The following is a 16,841-nucleotide window of genomic DNA, read 5'->3' on the forward strand; positions in this document are numbered from 1 at the left end:
AGAGAGGAATTCCCTCTACTCTCATCTTGTGGTGTGACATGCTATCGCCTTGGGCATTCAGTCCCAGATTTACAAAATATCTTTCACTCTCTTCAGAGAGGGGCTTAGGTGGTTTCAACCCGCCTGATGTTTGGCCAGCTTTAGGGGTGGCTGCCCTGGACTGCAAAGCTGGGTATAGGAATGCGTGTGTGTGTGAGAGCGATGGAGAAAGCAGCTCAGAGGCAAGGCTCCAGGAAAAACACAGCTTTCGGCTTCGAAAAGCTGCACGCATACATCAAAGGCTGTTTTGACTCGCTTCGCTTCCTTTCGCCCCCGCCTCATGCAGAATGTCCGTCCCCACTCGCTTCCCCCTTTACTCAGTACTTCCAAAAAGCAGCGAGCGCAGGGCGGTTTGGCTTTAGATGGGCCGACGGCAGTGACGGGAGAAAGGACATTTTCTTTCTCTGGAGCTCAGAGATTTAGCGGGTCCGCTGGGAATGGAGTCCCAGGCTGGGAGTCTGTAATGGGCCAGAAGTCACTTGGCCCAGGGGGGCTGCTTTCCTGGAGCCATTGTTGGTTTTTAATTTGGGGATTAATCATCCATTCACCTCCTCCCATGCTGGGATAAAGGGCAGAGGGGCGGGGAAGGAAGGGAAGCCTCTGTGTGGTGCTTTCAAACTGCACCGAATTGCCTAGTTCTAAAGAGACTAGGAGCCATGTGCAGCATGGAACTAGAGCTCAGAGCTGTTCTAGAGCCGGACGCTTGGCTGGGCGGGGCGTCGGGATGGCATCACTGTGACGAAGCAGGACTGTTCTTAATGTTTCCTCTGAATAGTGTGGGGGTGCCTCAGTTTCCCCTAGGCAGTTCTTAAGTATCTCAGTGGTGGGATAAGGGCGTATGATCGTTGCAGATCCCTAGAGGGCAGGTGTGTGCAGGGGTCTGGACACAGAGAATGGCCGACACCGTTTCCTGGCAACTGATGGCCTGGCCCTTGCCCCCCTGCAAGGTGAGAGCTAAAGGGTTGGAGAACAAAGGAATCAGGTGACCTCCTGGCCCGGGAAAGGGGAAAGCCCAGAGGAGGAGGGGCTGGAGGGAGTTTCAGTTTGGGGTTGGCTGGGACATGGAGTGAAGTGCAGACGTGGTTGTCTGGCTCACTGCCCCCCAAAATGGACCCAGCTGAGGGGTCCTGTTCTCTGCACCTACAAGCTCTGTTTTAGACCATGTTCCTGTCGTCTAATAAACCTTCTGTTTTACTGGCTGGCTGAGAGTCACGTCTGACTGCGGAGTTGTGGGGCAGGACCCTCTGGCTTCCCCAGGAGCCCGCCTGAGCGGACTCGCTGTGGGAAACACACGGAAGGGCAGAGGATGCCGAATGCTCCGAGGTCAGACCCAGGAAGATGGAAGCTGTGTGAGCTGTGTGTCCTGCAGACAGTCTGTTCATAGAAAGAAAAGGAGGACTTGTGGCACCTTAGAGACTAATCAATTTATTTGAGCATGAGCTTTCGTGAGCTACAGCTCACTTCATCGGATGCATAAAGTGGAAAATGCAGTGAGGATGTTTTATACACACAGACCATGAAAAATGGGTGTTTATCAGTTCAAAAAGATACAATTAACTTAGGCTTGAATAGAGACTGGGAGTGGCTAAGTCATTATGCAAGGTAACCTATTTCCCCTTGTTTTTTAGTCTCTAAGGTGCCACAAGTACTCCTTTTCTTTTTGTGAATACAGACTGACACGGCTGTTACTCTGAAACCTGCTCACAGAAAGGAGACTTCCCCAGAGTCCTGACTGGCTTCATGGGGAGCAGTTCCAGAGCATCGCCCAGGGACTCCGTGACAATCACTGAGAGGACGTTTTATAAAGGACCCAACAAATACATTGAAGACAATGGAGGATGCTCCTACCCCAGCCTAGGACCTGACAGATCCATTTGTGACTAAGAGGACTAGCCGGTAGATTCATTCTCCCCATCTGGACAAAGGAATAACATAATATTTACTGACCTCCTGTGGGCGTGGGGACACTGACTTCATTGTGCAGCTCTTGCAGATCCCTGAGGGAAGGGTGCTGAGCGACATATAAATGTTTGTAATAACACATGGTAATGAGTATGACCCAGAGGTGCTAAATGAGCTTGATCCAAAGTGGGCGTCTCTGCATTGACTTTAGTGGGCTCTGGATTGGGGCCAGCGTTAGCCTCATGATGCACTTTTGCCCTAGCTGGCTAAATCCAGCCAAATCGCCCTGCAGCCGTTCCCATGGGGAAGCAGCTCCCGTCCCGAGCCAAGTCAGCTGTTCCTGCTTCCCAGGCCAGGGGGACCATCCGGAACTGTTCTGCTCATGACGCCATGGGCTGTGGCTTGAAAGCCGGGCCCCCTTCCGGCCCTCCCTGGGCTTTAGGGAGTTCTGGCTGCAAACCTAAGAAACCAAACCAAACTGATCGCTCTGAACCGGCCCCAAAGGGCCCTTGGAGGTTAGTGCGCTGGAGCCGCTGACCTACAAAACCAGCACCATTGACTTCAGTGAAATTGTTGCTGCGAGTCACTGCTCAGCAAGACCAGTAAAGGGTCCAGTCTGGCTTGTGGTGATCTGGGGGCTCCTTGTGGGAATAGTGTCACACATAGGCCTCACCCCGGGGGTCAAAGCATTCAGGCCCCCTGAGCCAAGAGGCTGGTTCTAAAAAAGACACAGATACTTGCCCCCAGGGAGTCAGGGACCTGCCCCAGGTTTGTGGCCATGTCGTCTGTGTTTGTACCTGTGTCGGCCGCCTGCCGGGACCGAACCCCGGAGCTAATGCACAAGCTACTAATGCTTGAGCTCCAGCACCGCAGCACGAGATAGGAAGGGTGGCCCAGTGGTTAGGGCCTGGGCTTAATTCCCTCCTCTGCCACAGGCGCCCTGCCTGGCCTTGGGCAAGTCACCGGGGGCCAGATTTTTCCAGGATTTAAGTGCTTCCCAATGCAGAGAGGCCGGCAGGATCTGGGCCTTAGGGTATGTCTATACAAGAGGCACTGCAGCCTAGACGCTTATTACAGCAACGGAAGGGGTTTTCCCATCAGTGTCGTTAGTCCACCTCTCCGAGAGGCGGGACCTAAGTCAAGGGAAGAATTCGACATTTTTCACAGCCCTGAGTGATGTTGCTAGATTGATCTGAGTTCTAGGTGGAGACCAGGCCTTAGTCACAGGATTGAATCCCGCCCAGGTCAGCTGTGATCATAAACGGCCACCGTTTTGGTGAGATGTGAAAGTAGTGTGATGGGTCTCAGGCCAAGGGGCCGGGGCCTTCTCAGAGTAATGCGCTGTTCACAAAAGCAAACAGCAAGGGAGAAAACTCAGACGCATGAATTAAACAAAGTCCAGGACATGTTGACTGGAAGTGGGAGAAGATAAACAGATCTTTTCTATGTACACATTATAATTTGGAGTGGCACTGAGCTACCAAAGCAATGAGAATTCAGGAGCCATAAAGCCATATAATGCATTAGATCGATTGATAGATAGATCAATAATCATAAGCTTGCTTTAGGCTGGCTCTTTGCAGACTGACTATTGAAGAAGACCCAGATCACATGCTTCCCTACAGAGCCCCTTAGGCTGCAAGCAGGACCAGGAAACTGCCTGAAATTTCAAGTGGTAGCTCAAGACACGGTTGTACCACAGGTTTCTATATACCAAACGTCACTCTTGTTGACAGCTTCTGCAGAGAAGCCAAGAACCGAACGATCCACAAATCCATGTCCCCCCATGAATGGACTGCTCAGATCTGGGTGAGCAACGTCTTGCCTGGGTGTTGTGGGAAGGGAAGTGCTTACATTGTCACTGCCTCATGCCGTAAGCCCCCGGGGTGAGCAATCCAGCACCTTGCTCCAACTCTAACCTCACCCGTGGATAACACAGGCTGGAAAGGGCATTGCTCTGATTAATAACAAGGAGCTGAGCAAAGTGACAGAGAAGAACAAAGAAAACATAGCACAACCGCTCAGACACACACACACACACACATGAGGAAAAACACACAATGTGCAAATATACTATAGGCTTCAGAGAGGATTTTCCCTGTCCCCATTGAGCTTTGGCCTGCTAAACCCAGGGTTGTGAGTTCAATCCTTGAGGGGGCCATTTAGGGATCCAGGGCAAAAATTGGGGATTGGTCCTGCTTTGAGCAGGGGGTTGGACTAAATGACCTCCTGAAGTCCCTTCCAACCCTGATATTCGATGATTCTATGAAATAGCAGGTACTGGACCCGACAAGTGGCATCGTACCAGACTAGCTGGACTAGGCTAATTTGCTTAAAAACTCCGGACAAGCTATGGCCTCTGACCTGGGATGACAACTCCTCATGGGCCTCCGTTCTCGTACAGCCTGAGCCAAAGGCTACTGCAGCCAGTGGGAAGGTTCCCAGTCGCTTCACTGGGCTCTGGACCCAGCGGTAGGTGCACAGGCTTCCCTTGCTGCAGTTGTTTCTGGCCAGCGGACAAGGTCACATGAAACTGACAAGCAAATGGGCTTGAACAAACAAAACAGGTCGAGGAGACCTTCAGCCCTCCCGAGTGCTGTCATCCTGGGATCAAAGCCACAGCTGGGCAAACTCAGCCGGAGCTGCAGAAAAGCAGCTGCAGAACGCACAGGGAACGTTCAGATGAGAGCGATTTCAAACCAGCAGCCGGGAGTGATGCTTTTATTGGGAGCACAGACGACAGCAGCCGCAAGTGCAGCGGTATCGGATGACATACATGCCAGAGCAACCCTCGACATGCATGTAATTGGGTCTGACACGCATACCCATGCACAATGACACGTATGTACACACCCAAAATCTAGATCATTCTGGAGGCCTGATTTGGGCAACTCTATTTGAAAGCTGTTTCTGCAGAGGATCGCATGCTACCACGTTGTGTGGGGACATGCACTGAGCTCACCTATTTATTTGCCTCTGAGCACGTGATGGCGCTAAGCAGTCTTCAGACAATCTGGACACAACATGACTCAATGCAATGTCAGATGGCGAGGCCAGGAGAGCAAGGATCTGCCCCATTGTCCTGGGAGTGAGGGGAGGGATTGCATCAGGAAGGCTGTCCTCGCGGGACCTTAGGGATGCACTGGGGATTTGGATGATCCCAGGAAGGAGTCTTTTATCCCTCTGGAGACGGGGTGTGTGTAATCGCTGGAGGCTCCTGGAGCTGCTGCAGGGGGAGAGGAAGGTGGTTTGCTGCAAGGGGATCTAGGAGGCGACTCAGTCCTGCTGTCTCGGGCATGCCCCAGATGCACAGGTTGGACGGGGCCCCCGTCTAGCGGAGCTTCATTTCCGTGCGTTTGTAGGGGTTGCCAACGCCCTGGCCAGAGACCCAGTCAATGCCGTATCTCTGCTTCTTCTGCTCCCCCACCGCGTAGCCCCCGTTCAGGTTGGCACGGTAGCAGCTGATGTACCACCAGGCACCATGCACAGTGAATGCGCAGTTCTGCGTCCCGCTGTCGTTGTCATGGTCGTAGGTGGAGAAAGGCTTCCTGTTGTGGACACCCAAGGAGTCACCTGCGGGACACACGAGCGCTCAATGCCACAACAGGACACAACCGCACCAGGGCATGACCTTGAGCAGCAGAGAAATGGGAGCATTTGCCTTGCCAGCAACATATCCCTGGAGGCAGCCTGGGCTCGTGGTCTGGTTTGAGCACAGGACTGGGATCCAAGCCTGTAAGATTTAATTCTATGGCTGTGTCATGCCAGAGAGCAGACGAGACGTGCTTATCATGGTGCCTTTCGGCTTTAACATCTATGAATCTGGGAGCCCTGGGTTTGCCCAAGGCACTAGAGAGCCACATTTTTCCCCAAGGTGCTAGACTAAGTTTTCAAGGCCTCAGCACCCACAATCGGGATCGGATTTTCCACTGAGCTCAGCGTCCACCGTGCTGCCGATGTGCTGAACTCGGTGGCAAATTGTGCCTTTCATGTCTTTGCCTCAGTTTCCTCAACTGTGAAATGGGGATGATAATCCACGCCGATGCAGTAATGCTAAGCATGTCAACAGCACATTACGTAATGAATCCTCATACACTCCAGGTGGTAGGTAAGGACGTTATCCCCATTACATGGTGGGGCACAGCAAAGACCCTGATATCCTATGATTCTATGAAAGGCTGTGACCTACCCAAGGTCACGCAGTGAGTGTCAGAACCAGGATTAGAACCTCAGGGTTCCCTGAGTCTGGTCCTGCTGTCTGTCCCCAGGGGGGAGGGTGGTATTAATTAGCTAATGTCTGTAAAGTGCTTCAAAGATGGGCAAGTTCTAAGTATTACTGTTAGCAAAGCTGAGCTGGCATTCATGTCAGATTTTCCCTGCCAGCAGCGCTCTCGGGAGAAGCGTGCAGAGCCGGACAGGGTGCATCTGCGTAATTCAGGCCAAGGAAATGGATTTCCGAGGCCCCTAGAGATTAACCACCTTAGTGCACGGGAACCCTGAGCCAGCAGGAACCCCAGCGGAGGAGACAGACCCATTGCAAAGTGGGCCGGCGTGGGCTTTCCTCCCACACTGCTTTGCTGCCCCCCTACTTAGCTGGTTTATGATGATTGTTAACCCCTAATGCTCCACGGATCGGTTTGTATTGGGATGCAATCTTCAGTGCTGTCATGGGCACGTGCTGCATCCCCTCCCACCCTCCAGCGAACATGGGTGCCACCCACGGGAGCGTTGCACTTCCCTTGGCAGCGAATGGGGTTAATGCCTGGAGAAGGAGGGCGGGGGTTTGACGCTGGGCGCAGGCGGCTGCGGTGGGGCGCTGCCTGGGGTTTTGGATGCCCAGCATCCTGAGCGCGTGCGATCTCTGCCAAGAATCAGAGGCTGCAGTAGGTGGGGGAGGCCACGGCCTGAACTGTGCATCCCTCCCTGCGTCCATGCGCACCCCTGAGCCCCGCCTGGCCTTTGGCCGAGATCCCAGCAAGGAGACAGACAAGGAAGGATCTCTCTTTGCCAGATGTGGGAACTCCCCACAATCCATGTGTGCTTTGGGGGGGCAGCCGGGATAGGCGTTTGTATTTGTGTGTGTGATCGTTTGAGACCTAGATCTGTCTTTTGCCTCTCCGGCCGTCTCTTCCAATCCTGTTTTGTCTCCTTAAATCCCAGTGTGACAGTTTGAGCCACATGTGCTGTTCTTCCGCCTACTTTAAATTGCTGGATAGCGTTGCTGCTTTCCTCCTCCCCGGAAACAGCTGCATTGCAGTGCTGGGTGCCTGGCTCCCCAGAGACCCTCCATTCTTTACCCCCCTCACAATAGGGTTTTTGGGGCATAATCCGTGGACATACACAAAGTGCTCTGAAACCCGCCAGGGGAAAGCAGAAGAGGCGTCCCGAGGGTTAAGTATTAATGATGACCAGTCATTATCAGGTGATTACAAATGCCTGAGCGACCCTGGAGAAACACAGCCCCTTTCATGCTTCGCTGCATCCTTTGCTCTGGGAGGTTGGAAGCACATTTCTTTGTAGGAGCAGCGAAGGGAAGTGGAACATGTGCTGTCTCTCCCACTCACACACACAATGGGACAGATTCTCTCTCCCGCCTTGGCCTCTTTGTGCTGCTCCCGCAGCGTGCCGGGGCCCAGATTGTGCTGCAAGAGGCGGGGGTGTAGTCCCCTGGCGGAGGCACTGTGTAGGTCTCTGATAAGCAGCCCATAGGCCCCCATGAAGCCCCTGGCACAGGGACAGAAGGGGGTGTCTCCACAGTATATGATGCTATGGAGACTCTGAGCTGCTCTGGACTGCGGGGCAGCCCTCGGGAGTTTGCTGGTAGAGCATCCCTGGGGTTGCTCTGATTTACACTGGGGTCTGTTTGAGCCCCAGAGCAGCCCAGAATCCCGAGGCTATAAAAGTGGCCTTTGCCCACCTCCCCTCGGGCTGCCCCTTTAGGTGGTGCAGTGCAGAACGCCAGCCAGACACCCCCCCCTCACCTGCAGAGCCGCCGAGGAACGTCCCCAGAACAAGCTCGTACTTGTCCTCTTCCCCCTTGAGTTTGAAGGACCGGTAGCTGGCAAAGGAGCTGCTGTCATTAAAATTCACCAGGTCCACACGGAGCTGGAACTCGCCTGAGGGAAAGGGACAGAGCCCAGCGTTAGCCAGGGGCCCGTTTTGGCTCCCACTCACCTCCAGGAGACGGATCTAGCTGGGCCGGGGCTTCTAGCCACAAAGCAGGGAGGCTTGCCCAGCCCAACACCAGCACAGCCAGGGGTGTCTCCGTCCCTGTGAGCGATGCCATGTTTTTGCATGGCACTAGGGCAGGACAACCAACAGTGGGAACTGGATGAGAGGGAGGGGAGGGGATCCCCTGGGGAAAAGGAGGGGATCAGGGGAAAGGGATATTCCCACCCAACCTGGGCATTTCCAGCCCCTCAGCAACACCCTCCAGAACCCAAGGGCTGGGTCTAAAAGGCCTCTCATGGGTAATGGCTGCTCGCTTTTGCCCCCTGGAGAGGCCTTGTGGAATAACAGCCCCAGGGCAGGCCAGAGCTCCCCCAGGACAGCTGCTGGGCTTCCTTACCGTCCTTGGTGAGTTGGTGGAGGTTCTCATTGCCCAACCAGAACTCGGAGAGCTGGTTCCCGAAGCCCTTCTTGTAGGAGCTCCAGGTGCGGTAGAAATCCACCGAGCCATCCATGCGTTTCTGGAACACCTGGAGGAGCGGAGAGAGAATGGGGGCTGGGAGCTGACCCGGCAGCCACACTTCAGACAATAGCTGCAGCCCTGACTGAGCTGGGCCATGGAGGATCCAGAAGAGCAGCTATGGGGAGACTAGCTGGAAGTTAAGATCAGTTGGGCTGTCCAGTCTCAGGCTTCAGGGCATGAGTTTGTCCCTGGCTGGGGTCAGGAAGGAATTCCCCACTAGGGTAAAATGTTGCACAGTTGGATACAACATGGGGTTTTGATGCCTTTCCTTCCCCCTCCACCCTCAAAGCTTCCAGCGGTAACTATGGCTGGAGACAGGATAGAATGATCTGTCTGGAGGTGGCTCCGTGAAGCAAAACCAGCTCCAATTCCCACTCCCCATGTGCTGGGGAAGTACCAAGCTAGAGCGGCTCCGGACTTTGCTGCTTGGACCCAGGCCTAGCACATTCAGCGCTGGCAGTTAACCTCGGCCGAGCCTGTGAGTGACACCCCTTTGTGACAGCCCCATGGCCTCCTTCCCCACCACTCCCCCCACAAGTGCACAGCCAGCCAGGACGTTCTGACACAGCAATCAGAGGCAGAACCATGGTCCGCATCCCTCCCATCGCCGTCCTGTCAGGGTGTCAGCCTTGCACACTGCTAGCCACTGGGGACTGACACCACGCCTGGGTGAGCGACAGGAAATCTTACAAACCAGAGCAAGACACATGTGTAGGCCATGCCTGCAGTCAGGGAAAGGTGAGAGATGCATCTGCCTTCCCCCAATCTCTGCTCCACTAACTCATGGACTGATAACCCCAGCTAACTCCACAGCCTGGGTTAACTTCCTCTGCCTCAACCCCTCCTGCTGATTCAGGGAGACACAGCGATCTTCTTTGCTTCCTGCCCTGCACTGTAGCTTTACTGTGCACTGTCAAACAGCTGCCCCATCCCACCCCAGAGGTGGCTGCATTCCAGCGATGGGTGACGTGATTCCCCATGGAGACGGGTTGTGAAGCACTTGGCAGCCCTTCAGGGTGAAAGGCGCTACTGTCCCGCTATATACGGGTAAGGACTGATTCTCTCTTTACCCCTCCCCAGCCACATCATGGCCATATTCTGCTACCCGTGCGTAAATCTCTCACACTGCACTGGGCATAGGCAGCTCTGGATGTGACTTGATCCCCCGTTTCCATCGCTCTGGTGCTAGGATACTGCGCTCACCAGCCAGCCTCCACCGTCAGTGTCCATGTCGCAGAAGACCCTCAGCGGCCGGCAGTCCGGCAGGTAGATGGTGTGCCAGCCGCTCAGGAACTCCCCTTTGCCCAGAAGCTCCTTGCAGCTCTTTGGCCCTGGAATCAAGGCAGAATCTGGTCCCTGGGGAAACATGTCTGAGGTCTCGTCTCCTCCCAGAGAGAGGAGCACAGAAGTGAGGAGGGGATGGGACGGAGTGGCTGCCGAAGGAACTCTGAGATCACCTCGCAGTGACAGGGGGTTACCGTTTTACCAAGTTAGCGGCCACAGCAGGCTCCAGGAACCTGGTTTAGGCTAAATGTCATTTCAGGAGGATTTCATCTCCATGTAGTGCTTAGAGCAGGGACAGCTGGGAGTCTGCACTGCTGGGTTCTAGCCCCAGCTCTGGGACGGGAATGGGGTCTAGTGCTTAAAAGAGGAGAAATGCCTGTCAGGATACCTGGATCCTAGCTCCAGCTTAGAGAGGAAGTGCGGTCTAATGGTTAGAGCAGGGGGAAATGGGAGTCTGTACTCATGGGGTCATCACTGACTCACTGTGTGCCACAGAGCAGGTCACATCCCTTCTCTGTGACTCAGTTTCCCCATGTGGGGCTGATAATACTTTCCCGCCTAAGTGCTTTGAGATCCTTAGAGGAAAGGCATTATTGGCATGAAGGGTGCTATCATTCCTGTATTACTGAACGGTGTGCTTTCCCAGCCGAAGGAGAGTTAAACCTTCTAAAGCAAACAGACAAACAAACAAACGCAGCCTGCTTATTCCTTTGACGTAAAGGCTCCTGCAATCGCAACAGACCCGGACTAAACTGCTCCAGTGAGTAGGTAGGGGCTGGTCCCTGAAAGGGGAATATTCACTGCTCTGGAGTGATGGTCTTTTGGTTAAGGCACTGGAGGAAGACTCAGTGGACCTGGGTTTCTAACTCTGCCATCGACTCCCTGTGTAACTTGAGCCAGTCACTGCATCTCTTTAACTAGCTCCGGGGGGTCAGTCCGATGAGCGTGGGGTACCCCACGCAGCTCTGTGCTGCATCGTACCGACCTCTTCGTCCGTCCACCCCTCTTGGGCCCTTAAGATCTCCACTTGTAAAATGGGGCCAGGGCTGCTCCCTTGGTCTGTCTTGGCTATTCAGACTGTAAGCACGCTGGGGCAGGGACCGTCTCTCGCTCTGTGTCAGCCCATCCCCTAGCATGACGGGGCCCTGATCCTGCTGGGTGCCTCGAAGCAACGGTACCATAATGCAAACCATAATGCAAACAAGGGTAAGTCCTTTTTAAGTGCCGAGGAGGCAACCTCACCGTTCTGGCAGAGGAAGGAAGGGTCTGGGTGGTCTCCTGCCATTCCGAGAAATAAAAAAAAAAAACGCAGTTAGAAAGCAAAGCTGAACAGTCTCCAGCCGGCGCCCTGGAGAACTTGGCCGGATGAGGAGTGCAAGGTTCCTGGTTAGCTGCTTTTCCTGCTGTTTCACAACTGTGTCTCTTGTTTGAAAGGGGTGTGTATAACTGCCCTCCTGCCTTGCAATGTACGGAGGAACCGCGGCTGTGTGCTTGCAGCGTCTGTGTGCAACGTTCGCGGCCACCTGCTCTCCGGAGACCTGAGCCAAAGCCCACTGAGGTCGGTGGAAAGGCTCCCTCCCACAGAGGAGGAGGAAAGCCCACTGAGGAGGTGGAAAGGCTCCTTCCCACAGGCTCCCTCCCTCCCTCCCTGATCGGCCCCCTGCGCCGTGAGAAGAGGTGGAAACGCTCCAGAGGCAGCCCGTTTCACACCACCACGGGGGTGGGGTGTGGGGGGGGCGATCCTGGGCGCCGTCTCATCTCCCTGACGCTGGATGCCCGTCCCAAAGCTTCATGCTGCCCCGGGTTTGCCTGGTCCCAGTGCCCATTGCAATCAATGATAAGGGCCGCAGTGACTTGGGGTGGGGGTGGGATCAGGCCCTGGAGCCCTATTAGCAGCCCCGAAGGCCCCTCTTGAAAGCCACAGGAGAATTTTGGCAGGACACACTAAACCTACTGGAGCCAGAGCAGATAGGAGTGGACCCCAGCACAGGCCCAACGCCTCTTGAAACAGGGGGCACAAAGCCTGGCTCCCCATCTGAATTGCTTGCCTCGACCAACAACCCCCCCCATGGGGTGTAACCTACACCCTCAGCCCCCCTCCTCCAAAGAGCCTTGCTGCATAGTTACCTCGTTCCCCCTTCGGTCCTGCTTTCCCGGGCGGCCCCCCAGCCCCTGAAATCCAGAGCAGACAGAGAGACTCGGTGAACGCAGGCAAGTGCTTGAGGCAGCTAAGGCGCAGAAGATGGTCCCCCCGCAGGCTCTTTTAAAAGGGGACAAACGGACGGACCCAGAGGAAAAAGAAGGGAAGCTCTCAAAGTCCATCACTGCTTGTTCCCATAGCAGCCACAAGAAGTGTCTCATGTGGGCTGCCCAGCCGATCCCGGTGGAAGAGGCCCTGCCATCAGGCCTGGAGGAGGTGTGTGGTGGGGGTCCTTCCCAACCCGCCAGGGGCTGGTCAGTTGAGCCCGGGGTGTGTGAGAGCAAGAGGCACCGGGGGGCAGAGGGCCAGATTCATGGGGCGGTGTGGCTATTCCAGACGGAAGGGCAGCTGGCAGATGACGTCGTGCCTTGTTCTTCCACCAGTGGAGGGCGTGCGGTTCATCAGGGACTAATCGACGTGCCAGGAGGGGTTGATCCATCAACCACACACAGTCTGCTAAGGACCAGGCACCAGCTGGAGTGACCACGGGCGATGGGGTCGCACCGAGCACCACACAGCGAAGGGCCCAGTTCAATATGGGGTTTGCACCCTTAGCCAGAGATTCCCTGGTTCAAGAGACACCTCTGAGCCAGTGGGCTCCATCCTCTTTCGGTGTAAACGGGGCTCAGTAGCTGACGGAGTCTGATCCCCTCCTTGTGACCGCTGCGTTCTCCACCTTCCCCACAGACCCAACGGGAGCGGGCCCAAGACCACCCCACAGGCCCAGAGGGGCACTGCTCCAGCTTGGGGGCAGCACCTGTTGTGAGAGCCCCTCCCTCATCTCCTACCTCTCAGGCCAGGTTGACCGGGTGCCCCCTTTTCTCCAGGGCTTCCTGCTGCGCCTGGTGTCCCGGGGCATCCCTGTAATATTGTGAGTTTCTCAGTGCCAGAGAGCCCCACCACCTTCACCTCTGTGGAAACACAAAGAGACATGGGAGGAGGCATGATCCCAGCACCTGCTCCGGATCGGCCCCGGTGAGTCAGCTGGTGAGATGGTTCTCAGCATCGCTCTGTGCTCGGCCTTACCTTGGCCCCGCTGATAATTACCGCGGGCCCCTTGGTCTCTGTCTCTGGAGGGCTCTGTGGAACGAAGGCCTGGTCTCACAGATCATCACAGCCCAGTGAGGGACAGGGAAAGGGACCCCAAAGGCATCTACCACCACCATGTTTGTGTTGCCTCCCTGCTCTCAGCGATCACCGGCCCCACGATAGCCAGCGTCTTCCTACTCCACTGGCCCTGCGCCATGGCCCCCTCCACACGTGGGCTCCGCATCCCCTGGCGCAGGGCTGGTCTAGGGTGTGGGGACTGGTCCTGCATTGGGCGCTCGGAAATAAATGCTTCCCTGGGGCCCCAAGTGGGTGGGCGGGCAGTTGGGGAGCTTTCACCCCATTCTTTTATCCACCTCCCCACACCCTGTTTTCTATCCACGCCCCCCCGACCCTGGGCTGACATCCCACCCCAGCCACGTGGCCTTCACCTTTTTACAACCAGCTTTAGCCTGGGCGGTCGGGATTCCTGGCCCATGTGACATTGGGGTGCATCATCCAGATACGCTCTCCCCATGACAGGCACTCCCCTGAGGTCCAGCCTACTTTCCCCCCCGGCTCAGCTCCAGCCCATCACCCGCTTGGAGCACCAACACCGATCCCTGCAGCCAGCCCAAGGGGCTCAGCCCCCAGGACCCCAGCCTCAACGCCCCGACTCAGACACTGCAGTGCTGGAGCCAGCTAAATAGCTATAGAACCCCCCTGCCATCACTAGGCAATGTGGGTGCCTCAGAGCTCAACCTAGCCCCCCATTTACAGCCCCAAAACAGAGATGCTCCTACCTGGGCAGGTGCCGGGGTCCCCAGTGATCAGCGTCCAGGTGCAGAGCCAAAGCAGGGCTGGAATAAAGCTCCAAGGGCTGACTGGCCACATCTTCACTCTGTTCTCTCGTGAGCTCCTCCCGCCCCAACTCCCTCTCGGGTTATGTACATTCCAGGAACAATGCCCTGGTGGGGAGCTTTTCCTGGGAAGTAAACCGGGCTTCCCACTATTGTCCCAAGGCACAAAAGCTTGCCACCCCCAAATACCATCCCCCAGAGGCCATCTGGAGAGGTGGCGTCAGGCCTCTTCCTCCAGCACAGCACAGCATGTCCGATCCAGCTCTGGCCACGCAGCCCTGGCCTTCAGCCACGGGGCTTCAGATGCCAGCTCGTGGTGTGACGAAGCGGGACTGTTCTTAATGTTTCCTCTGAATAGTGTGGGGGTGCCTCAGTTTCTCCCATGCAGTTCTTAAGTATCTCGGTGGTGGGATAAGGGTGTATGATCATTGCAGAGCCCTAGAGGGCTGGTGTGTGCAGGGGTCTGGACACAGAGAATGGCTGACACCCTTTTTCCCAGCAACTGATAGCCTGGCCCTTCCCTCCTGCAAGGTGAGAGCTAAAGGGTTGGAGAACAAAGGAATCAGGTGACCTCCTGGCCCAGGAAAGGGACAAAGCCCGGGGGGGGGGGCTGGAGGGGGAGTCAGTTTGGGGCTGGCTGGGGACATGGAGTGAAGTGCAGATGTGGTTGTCTGGCTCACTGCCCCCCAAAATGGACCCAGTTGAGGGGTCCTGTTCTCTGCACCTACAAGCTCTGTTTTAGACCATGTTCCTGTCATCTAGTAAACCTCTGTTTTACTGGCTGGCTGAGAGTCATGTCTGACTGCGGAGTTGGGGGGCAGGACCCTCTGGCTTCCCCAGGACCCCGCCTGGGCGGACTCGCTGTGGGAAGCGCACGGAGGGGCAGAGGATGCCGAATGCTCCGAGGTCAGACCCAGGAAGGTGGAAGCTGTGTGAGCTGTGTGTCCTGCAGACAGGCTGCTCACAGAAAGGAGACTTCCCCAGAGTCCTGACCGGCTTCATGGGGAGCAGTTCCAGAGCATCGCCCGGGGACTCCGTGACACATGGCCACACAGCAGCTGGCTCTGATCCCTGGCTCCAGCCACGTGGCGCCAACCTCCAATCCTGGTGGCAGCTGCTGGCCCCAAGCACTGACCGCCGTCCGTGTGCTCCAACCCCCAGCTCTGGCCGCTGACCCCCGGGGTGCAGATCCCCTGCACTGGCCTTGGGCTCCAGCAGGTGCTGGCTCTGGATGCCAATCCTAGCAGGCACAGACTCCAAGTGCCAGCCCCCAATCCCAGTGGTGGCCGAGCCCTGGCCGCGTGCTCCGACACCAAGCCCTGGCCCCTAAGCCTGGGCACTGCTCCTGGATGTCGACCTGGGTTCCGGCAGGCACTGGCCACGGGTGCCAATCCCCAGCCCCAGGTGCAGAGCTCCAGTCACATGGCAGTGGGCACCAACCCAATGCTCTGGCAGGCGCTGGCCCAGGATGCCGACCTCCAGTCCTGATTGCGCTGCAGCAGGCTCCGGCGGGTGCTGGCCAAGGATGTGCAGCACCGGGCGCGGACCCCAAGCGCCAACCCTGGGCTCTGATCCCCGGCCCTGGCCATGCAGCTGTGGGTGCCCACCCTGGGCTCCAGTGAGTGCTGGCCCAGGGCACCGACCCTCAGCTCCGGGCACCGACCCACACCCCCGCCCAGGTCATGGCGGAGCCTCCTGCATCCATCCTCCCTGGCCCCCGCTGCCTCGCCCCCCACCCCTCCGTCCAGGTCTTAACTTGCCAGGACTTGCTGTAAAAAGTGATATTCACAGCATTGTTGAGTATGCAAAAAACCCTACATAAATAAACGACTGTGGACATGTGCATATTTATTTGTTTTTCCTAAAGTTAATTAAATATTTCAGGGAAAAGTGTCAGTGCAGCCACCAGCAAGAGCTGGTGGCCACACTCTGAGACCCCCTGTCCTCGGCCACATGCCATAACAACGCCCTGCAAAGGGGAGACACACACGCTAGCTGGGGCAGTCCCGCTCTGTGCTGAGGACTGGGTCGGGGTGACAGCTGTAGTGCTCAAATGCGAGGTGCGGGGCCGAGCACAAGGCTGGGAGCCAGGAAGTCGTGAGTTCGGTTCTTAGCACTGAACCGAATGCCTTGCTGCGGCTGCCTTTGCGTGCCTCAGTTTCCCCATCTGTGAAAAGGGGATAACACCGTCCCTTCACAGTGGGGTCCAAAGCTCACATCCCTGGATGGTTTGGTTTCTCTTCCTATGAATAACAGGACACAGACCAAATCCTTCACTCCCAGTGGGGCTAGGCAGAGCCAAACCCCACACTTGGAACATTCCCAGCCCCGGCCATTCACAGCCACCCCAAACACAGCACCTCCCCGCTGCAACCCCATGTCCCTCTCCACTCGGGCGCCGGTTGATCACTGAGCGTAGCAAGAGGATCCCATTGCAGTGGCCAGGGGCTTACTGCTGCTCAGGATCAGGGTCTAGGGGATGTGGGCCAGGCCCAGGGGCAGCCATGCAGTTCAGCAGCCTGGCTCCCTGCTGCTGGCCCTGGAGAAGAGGAATGCAGCTGCCTGCATTGCTGAACAGCCCCATTGTCAGCAGGCCAAGGGTGAGAACTAATCACCCCGAGCCCAGGTGCACACACGGTGTAGAGGAGGCGAAGGTTAAGTCCATAACTGTCCTCCCAGGACAGCCCAGCTCCCCTCTGCCCGTCCCAGGTGTATGCTCCAGATCCCACCCACCAGAGCTGGGGGCTGCCAGCTGCAGGAAACTTGCTCATCAGGCTACCGCGGCGCTGGCAGCTCCCTGGATGTAACGCAGTCCCCGTCGCTCCCACACATGACCCAG

General features: G+C 56.4%; 1 protein-coding gene across 1 annotated transcript; it reads right to left on the minus strand.

Annotated features, from left to right (window-relative positions):
• Positions 1–4,735: 4,735 nt before the first annotated feature.
• On the minus strand, positions 4,736–14,036 carry FCN3 (ficolin 3). The gene is made up of 8 exons (XM_077837826.1): positions 13,946–14,036; positions 12,905–13,027; positions 12,044–12,088; positions 11,159–11,194; positions 9,836–9,963; positions 8,510–8,639; positions 7,923–8,057; positions 4,736–5,514 (listed from the first exon to the last, which is right to left on the minus strand). Exons 1-8 carry the CDS (start codon positions 14,034–14,036, stop codon positions 5,273–5,275), a joined length of 930 nt encoding a protein of 309 aa, XP_077693952.1. The 3' UTR covers positions 4,736–5,272.
• Positions 14,037–16,841: the final 2,805 nt, after the last annotated feature.

Source organism: Eretmochelys imbricata, chromosome 19, assembly GCF_965152235.1.
Source record: "Eretmochelys imbricata isolate rEreImb1 chromosome 19, rEreImb1.hap1, whole genome shotgun sequence".
Taxonomy (NCBI): domain Eukaryota; kingdom Metazoa; phylum Chordata; order Testudines; family Cheloniidae; genus Eretmochelys; species Eretmochelys imbricata.

Bases quoted from the DNA above. Each gene is read 5' to 3' on its own strand.
- FCN3 (XM_077837826.1), bottom strand. From the start codon at position 14,036: ATGTGGCCAGTCAGCCCTTGGAGCTTTATTCCAGCCCTGCTTTGGCTC. The intron at 9,964-11,158 runs GTGAGGTTGCCT...CCTTGATTCCAG, and splicing joins TTCCTTCCTCTGCCAGAACG to GGCCAAAGAGCTGCAAGGAG. The intron at 5,515-7,922 runs GTGAGGGGGGGG...TGTGTCCCGCAG, and splicing joins GTTCCTCGGCGGCTCTGCAG to GTGACTCCTTGGGTGTCCAC.